The 8,045-nt window shown below is 49.1% G+C and overlaps 1 protein-coding gene across 2 annotated transcripts in view; it reads left to right on the top strand.

Annotated features, from left to right (window-relative positions):
- POLR1B (RNA polymerase I subunit B) overlaps nucleotides 1–8,045 on the top strand; it is a 34,940-nt gene continuing 26,895 nt past the window's right edge. The window contains exons 1-2 of one of the 2 annotated variants that reach the window (XM_037896306.2): nucleotides 1–205; nucleotides 6,432–6,599. In XM_037896306.2, coding sequence (XP_037752234.1) covers nucleotides 6,510–6,599 — 90 coding nt within the window. In that variant the 5' untranslated portion in view covers nucleotides 1–205; nucleotides 6,432–6,509. Of the gene's footprint in view, nucleotides 206–2,065; nucleotides 2,087–6,431; nucleotides 6,600–8,045 lie in introns of those variants that run through there. The other variant, XM_043544185.1, reaches the window with a different exon arrangement.

The following is an 8,045-nucleotide window of genomic DNA, read 5'->3' as shown; positions in this document are numbered from 1 at the left end:
GGAGCCGTCGGAGCCGCGCGGCGCAGCATGGAGGCGGCGGCGAGGTGGGGGGGGCCTGCCCGAGCGGCCCAGCCTCGCGCCCCTGACGGCGCCGGGCTACGGGCGGCCCCGCGAGCGGCAGCGCCCGGCCCTGCAGGAGCTGACCCGGGCCCACGTCGAGTCCTTCAACCTGGCCGTGGGCGAGGGGCTGCACCGGGCCGTGCAGGTGGGGAGAGAGCGGGGGGGAGCACGGGGGGGGGGGGGGCGCGGGAGAGAGCGGGGGGGAGCACGGGGGGGGGGGGCGCGGGAGAGAGCGGGGGGGAGCACGGGGGGGGGGGGCGCGGGAGAGAGCGGGGGGGAGCACGGGGGGGGGGGCGCGGGAGAGAGCGGGGGGGGAGCACGGGGGGGGGGCGCGGGGGGGAGTGCAGGCGGGGGGCGCGGGAGAGAGCGGGGGGGGAGTGCAGGCGGGGGGCGCGGGAGAGGAGTGCAGGCGGGGGGCGCGGGAGAGAGCGGGGGGGGAGTGCAGGCGGGGGGCGCGGGAGAGAGCGGGGGGGGAGTGCAGGCGGGGGGCGCGGGAGAGAGCGGGGGGGAGTGCAGGCGGGGGGCGCGGGAGAGAGCGGGGGGGGAGTGCAGGCGGGGGGCGCGGGAGAGAGCGGGGGGGGAGTGCAGGCGGGGGGGAGTGCAGGCGGGGGGGCGCGGGAGAGAGCGGGGGGGGAGTGCAGGCGGGGGGGCGCGGGAGAGAGCGGGGGGGCGCGGGAGAGAGCGGGGGGAGTGCAGGCGGGGGGGCGCGGGAGAGAGCGGGGGGGTGCAGGCGGGGGGCGCGTTAGAGAGCGGGGGGGAGTGCAGGCGGGGGGGAGTGCAGGCGGGGGGCGCGGGAGAGAGCGGGGGGGAGTGCAGGCGGGGGGCGCGGGAGAGAGCGGGGGGGGAGTGCAGGCGGGGGGCGCGGGAGAGAGCGGGGGGGGGAGTGCAGGCGGGGGGCGCGGGAGAGAGCGGGGGGGGAGTGCAGGCGGGGGGGCGCGGGGGGGAGTGCAGGCGGGGGGGGAGTGCAGGCGGGGGGCGCGGGAGAGAGCGGGGGGGGAGTGCAGGCGGGGGGGCGCGGGAGAGAGCGGGGGGGAGTGCAGGCGGGGGGGCGCGGGAGAGAGCGGGGGGGGAGTGCAGGCGGGGGGCGCGGGAGAGAGCGGGGGGGGAGTGCAGGCGGGGGGCGCGGGAGAGAGCGGGGGAGAGCGGGGGGGAGTGCAGGCGGGGGGCGCGGGATAGAGCGGGGGGGAGTGCAGGCGGGGGGCGCGGGAGAGAGCGGGGGGGGAGTGCAGGCGGGGGGGCGCGGGAGAGAGCGGGGGGGGAGTGCAGGCGGGGGGGCGCGGGAGAGAGCGGGGGGGAGTGCAGGCGGGGGGGCGCGGGAGAGAGCGGGGGGGGAGTGCAGGCGGGGGGCGCGGGAGAGAGCGGGGGGGAGTGCAGGCGGGGGGCGCGGGGGGGAGTGCAGGCGGGGGGCGCAGGCGGGGGGCGCGGAAGAGGGCGGGGGGGGGGCCGGGAGAGGGCGGGGTGCGTGGGGGGGGTTGTAATGGGAGCAGGCCCGTGCACCCTTGGGAAGGGCTGGTGTGTGGCAGCAGGGGCCGCCAAGGCAGAGAGCTTGGGGCTGGCTCATGCCCCGTCGCTTTACGCCCCAGCTTGCCAGGCGCTGGCTCTCTCTAGACAAGCCCTAAGTCGGTTTCTGATCCGCGCCTGCTGGTGTCCTTACCAGCCGCATCTTGACAGCAACCTGTTGAAATACGCATGAGGTCGGGTTGTTCTTGTGCTGCCCTTGCACTGACGGGCCCAAAGAACCGGAGTGGTTTAATGGGCCATGATTTTCCTCGGCTGGTTATTTGCCCTCATAGAGACCATGTGGGTGAGGGAATATTTGTTGCGGCACCAACTTCTGTTGGTGAGAGAGACAAGCTTCCCAGCGCGCACAGCTGCTCTTCAGCCCTGGGAAATGAGCGTCACAGCTAAATACAAGGTGGATCAGATTGTTGAGCGTAAGTAGTTAGCACATATTTCAAGGGACCTTTCAAGGTGAAGTGGGCCCCTGAATGCCTCTCCAGTCATAGGAACTGGGGTAAAGCTGGAGGTGAGGCACGGTTAATGGGTTATATAGATTGTTGTAATAAGCCATAAATCCAGTGTTCCTGTTCAGTCCATGATTTTTAGTGTCTGGCAAAGTTATGACTTTAGGGTCCCACAGTCGTCTTTTGAAAGCGTTGTGCAGATTTCCTTTGAGGATGACAACTGAGAGGTCAGGTATAGAGTGATCGTTGTGAAAAGTATTCACCCACAGGTGATGTGGAGTTGTTGTCTTTTGTCATTTTTCTGAGTAAGTTCATTTGAGAGCGTAGTGATTCTCATTTCACCTGCAAGAACCCGGTTCAATATAGAAATAATCTCCCTTGACCGTACACCCCTAGTTGTCACCTACTATCCCACACTGGAACCCGTATGGAGTATCATCAAACAGTTACAACCCATACTCTGGTTGTATGGGGACCACATCCTGAAATAAATCTTTCCTGAACCCCCTCTTCTAGCCTTCAAACAACCCCCCAACCTCTCCAAGTTCATCAGAATCAAGATCCGCACAGATCAGGACACTAGCTCAAAGTGGCACCAGATCCTGCCAGAACAACAGGTGCAAAACCTATGGACATATCTGCATTACCACGATGATCAACAACCCTCACAACACACCTTTCAAGATCCATGATTCCTACGCATACCTATCACAACAAGTGGTGTACCTCATCCAGTGCACTAAATGCCCCAATAATAAATATGTGGGTGAAACACAGAACTGACCCCTGCAGGACCCTACTAGATATGCCCTCCCAGTTTGACAGTGAGTCATTCATACTACGTTTGCCCTTCTACAGTTGTCTAGGACCTCACCTGTCCTCCATAAGTGCTTGAATTGCTAATGAGTCTGAGATTACTTCCACTAGTTCCTTAAACACCCTAGTATGAATTTCATCAGGCTCTGCTGGCTTGAATACATCTACCTTAGTTAAATATTCTTTAGCCTGTTCTTTCCCTATTTTGGCTTATATTCTTTGCTGTTAATTTGAATTGTGTTGAGTATCTGGCCGTTATTAATCTTTTCAATGAAGACTGAAGCAAATTAGGCATTAAACACTGTCTTCTTGATGCCATCAGGTATTAGCTCTCCTTCCCTGCTAAGTAGAAGACCTACACTTTCCTTTCTTTCTTTTGCTCATAATGTATTTAAAGAACCTCTGTTGCCTTTTATATCCTTTGCTAGGTGTAACTCTTTTTGTGGCTTAGCTTTTCTGACTTTTGTCCCTACATACCTGTGCTATTCTTTTGTACTTCTCCTTAGCAATTCATCCATGTTTCTGCTTTTTGTAGGATTCCTTTCTGATTTTCAGGTCATTAAAGAGCTCCTGATGGAACCATATTCGCCTCTTACTATTCTTCCTTTCTTTCATTCGTATGGGAATAGTTGGTAGTTGTGCATTTAATATTGTCTCCTTGAGAAACTACCTCTTCTCCCGAATTCTTTTATCCCTTGGAGTTTATCCCCATAAGAGCTTACCTACCAGTTCCCTTTGTTTATTCAAGTGTGCTTCTTGAAATACATTGTCCTTATTCTGCTGCTCTCACTCCTTTCTTGCCTTACAATCATGATATCTATCATTTCATGATCACTTTCACCTAAATTGCTTTCCACTTTTAGATTCTCAACCAATTCCTCTTTGTTGGTCAGAATCAAATCTAAAATGGCTGCCCCAGGTCACTTCTTTCTCTTTCTGAAACAATAGGTTGTCCCCAGTACATTCCAGGAACTTATTGGAAACATTGTATTTTGCCATATTACCATATATACTTGTTCATAAGCCGAATATTTTTGGTAAAAAAGTGACACATCAAAGCGTGGGGGTCGGCTTATAAACAGGTCTACATCAAAATTTGATGATTTTAAACTCTATGAAATCATTGAATTGAATATCTAATACATTGTCGTTTTGTTTACCCAGAGCGTCTGCAGGCATGGAGCCCCTCAGCCCCCTGCGGCCGCGGTTCGCCGTTCCCAGGCAATGTATAAACAAAATGTCCCAACCCGGCTTACCCTGACAGGCCGGGAGCCAAAGTTTGCCGACCCATTTATCGATGTCAATACTGCAGCCTTTTAAAGTTGCAAAGGCTTTGTTTAGTGGACTAATTTGGCTTGAAAGGAATACTAAAAAAGCAGTGCTGCAGATCTGCATGACATTTGACCCATGCAGTTCACAAAATATAACGTGCAGAATCGATGGACTCTCGAATAAAATTGAAATAGCCTGTTATCCCCACAGAAATGCCATTCTACAGGGCTGCTTTGAAATAAAAAAAGAACAATAATAATTTGCCAGTGATAAAGCAGGTGACATTCCTATATAAAGTCCTACAAAATTTATAACTACAATAATAATAATCTATTTTCATACTAGTATTTAAAATGAATGGTAAAATCAAAAGGTCTGCTTATCACGCAGCATTCAAACTTAAAGTTGTTGAATATGCAGAAGCAAACAATAAATGCGCCGCTGCTCGTGAATTCTGTATCAATGAGAAGCAAGTAAGAGAATGGCGAAAAAATAAAACAACACTAACAGACATGCCAAGAAGCAAGAAAAAATGTCCAACGAGATGTGCTTCATTTCCTGAGCTGGAGAAAGATGTCAATAATTGGATTGTTGAATGTCAACAAAATGGGTACATTATCACTAGAACTGGAATTCGTCTGCGTGCTCTGCAAATGTCAAAAGATGACAAATACAAGTCAGTAAAGCCATCAATGTTTGTCGCATCAGCGAGTTGGTATACTCGCTTCATGAACCGTCATAGTCTCTGTCTTCGTCAGCGAACAAAGCGCAAAAGCTGCTGAGAGATCTGGAAGAAAAAATCGAATCTTTCCAAAGGTTTATTATAAAATGTCAAAAGGAATATGCTTTTGAACTGTCACAAGTAGGAAATATGGAAGAAACACCGATGACATTCGATCTCCAGAGCAAGCAACAGAATAGTAACCGGCATTGGTGGAAAAAACAGTTTTAATTAAAACCAATGGCCATGAAAAAATCCATTTTACGGTGGTTTTATCATGTTTGGCAAATGGATCAAAGCTCCTTCCTGTTGTTGTTTTTAAAAGAAAAACCTTACCTAAAAACATGAAATTTCCTGCTGGTGTCATCGTATGTGCACACAAAAAGGGATGGATGGATGAAAGTGAGACTATTGAATGACTGGAAAAAGTGTGGAATAAGAGACCAGGAGCACTTATCAAGGGACCTGCTGTGCTCGTTTGGGACATGTTCAGGGCACACAAGATAGATGAGGTGAAAAATGTGGCCAAAATAGGAAAACTACTTTGGCTGTAATACCTTGAGGCTTAACTTCAGTTCTACAACCGCCTGATGTCTACCTGAACAAACCCTTTAAAGACTGGCTACGTAAAATGTGGTCTGAATGGATGTGCTCAGGCATGGTGAAGTTGACAAAAGGCAGGAATCTTATGAAGTCCGAAATCAATCTGGTCACCCAGTGGATCAAGGACGCGTGGGTGTCCATTCGCTCAGAAATGATAGAAAAATCATTTAGGAATTGCTGTATCAGCAATGCACTCGACAGGTCAGAAGATGATGCCATATTTGATGATGACACAGCAGAGGCTGATGATGAGAAGGAATCTGAGTCTGAAGACAACACTGCCGAAATTGACGATGACAATGCAGGTGCAGCTGTGACTGAAGCTGAGTTTAATTAATTGTTTGGTGAATCAGAGACTGATTCAGACTTTGAAGGATTTTAAGACTTTTTAAAGTCTCATATTGTTCTAAGTTACTTGTTTTAAATATCCATTTACTGATTTCAAATACTGACTGTAATTTTGAAGGTGAATACATTTGTTCAATGATTATTATAACAGGTTTTTCGTTAGATTACATTAAAATAATTCTAGCAAAACTTTTGAGTGTTTCTTGTGACGCCAGCTTTTAAAATATAGCAGGGGTTGGCAAACTTTGGCTCCCCGCCTGTCAGGGTAAGTCGCTGGCAGGTGGGACATTTTGTTTACTTGGAGCGTCTGCAGGCACAGGCTGGGAATGGCAAACCGCGGCCACTGGGAGCTGAGGGGCTCCGTGCCTGCCAATGCTCCAGGTAAACAAAACATCCCAACCCGCCAGCGGCTTACCCTGACGAGCTGGGAGCCAAAGTTTGCCAACCCCTGAAATATAGTGTCGGCTTATGAAAGGGTCATACAGTTTTTACTGTTTTTACCTATTCATCTTGGGGGGTCGGCTTATAAACGAACGGGCTAATGAATGAGTATATATGGTACTTTTTCTACTGATAGCTGGATAGATCAGGTCTCCTGTTACTGTTGTTTGTATATGTATACATACAGAGTTTCTTTTGGGTTTCAGGCTGTTCCTGCTCTGGAGTTTGCTTTCAAAAATGAACGCATCACTCTGGCAGTTGTGGGCGCTGTCATCAGTCCTCCTATGGTACCAAAAGGGAGTATCTGTAAAGAGCTGAAAGTATACCCAGCAGAATGTAGAGGACGCAGAAGCACCTATCGTGGGAAACTGACTGTAAGTAGTAATGGCTAGAATAGTACTTTCAGGGAATGAAAACTCCACTTTTCCACTGTCTGGTATGTGCTATATTTGCTTATAAACCATTAGCTTGTAAATAAATACCTTTTCCCACATGTTCTCCAGCTGTTCTGTGGATCACCAGTAGTACTTGGAATGAAACATTCTGGGAACCATACTGTGGGGAACTGGGATGTTAGTAGAAGAGGTACATCCACGAGAAGATCTTTCTTTTACAAAATGGCCTACAGAATGGAAAAAGTTGGAGGACCATTGCCTTATGCCGCTGGAAAGTCATGAGTCTCACCTTTGCAATGATGTCTGGCATTTGTTTCTACACTTGAAAACGCCAGAGATATTGATAGCCATTAAAGAAATATTTGTATATGTCACAATTCAGGGCAACTGTACCCATATTCCCCCTTCATTGTCCCTCAAGGACACCCACCCTAGGAACTTGGCTCTTCATCCATCACCTCTCTTTGGCAGAGACCCATGTCACTCTCCCTCCTGACCTGGGTTTTTCCAGGCTGCGCAGATGCCTGCCTACCCTGTGATATCTCAGCAAGCCAGACCACATAAAATGGCCAGTGTCTGCACTTTACTGAAATCTGAGATTTTTTTCTTCACTTTATTGGTATGCTTTAGCTTCTTTACGTTACAGGAGCAGGAATTCCATTATGACTTTCACAGTAGTAAGAGACTTGAACAAGCAATCTGGTTTTGCTGGGAGAGGGAGCCATCGCATTAATACAAAATAATTCTTAAATTTTTTGTGAAACTGTTCTGAAGTTTTACATAGTTAACATTGCATAACAGGTTAAAAATACCAGTACTCCAATGCTGTGAAGTCTATTATTCTGCCTCCTACCAGGCTATAAACATCATAAGCACTAATACTCAATTTGGGGCTTCAAGGGGGGGTTGTAAATAACAGTAGGACTTAGTTCTCACTGAAATATCAAACTCCTTCAGTTGTTGTGTAAGAAGAAAAATAATTTTAATTCCACCATTGTAAGAGTTTTGTTCATCCGTGCATAACTTTTGTAATTTTGTTTAAACTTTCCAAAGAAAAACAACCCCAAAGCCATAATCCTTCCTTCAGGCAGAGATGAAACATAGGGAATTTTTATTCACATTATAAATGAACAAAAATGGAATTATAAAGAAAGTCCCAATATAACCTGAACTACAGTAGATGTGACCATGCATCCACTATAATATATAATTTGTTTGTCTTTATTCTTATAGTTGATATATAATAAATTGTAACTAATTGCTGCTGTTTTTCTTTGCAGACAGTATAATTTTTTTGTTATTTATGGTTTTGTATTGAACATACAATGCTGTAACGTAGGTCATTCTCTAAAGAGAGCGTGCTATATTTATCATTATCTGTGTTATTTTAACTTTCCTAATAATTTGATGTATTTGTTTCTCTAT

This window comes from Chelonia mydas, chromosome 3 (genome assembly GCF_015237465.2).
Source record: "Chelonia mydas isolate rCheMyd1 chromosome 3, rCheMyd1.pri.v2, whole genome shotgun sequence".
Classification (NCBI taxonomy): Eukaryota; Metazoa; Chordata; order Testudines; family Cheloniidae; genus Chelonia; species Chelonia mydas.
This window is presented reverse-complemented; position numbering and strand designations above follow the sequence as displayed.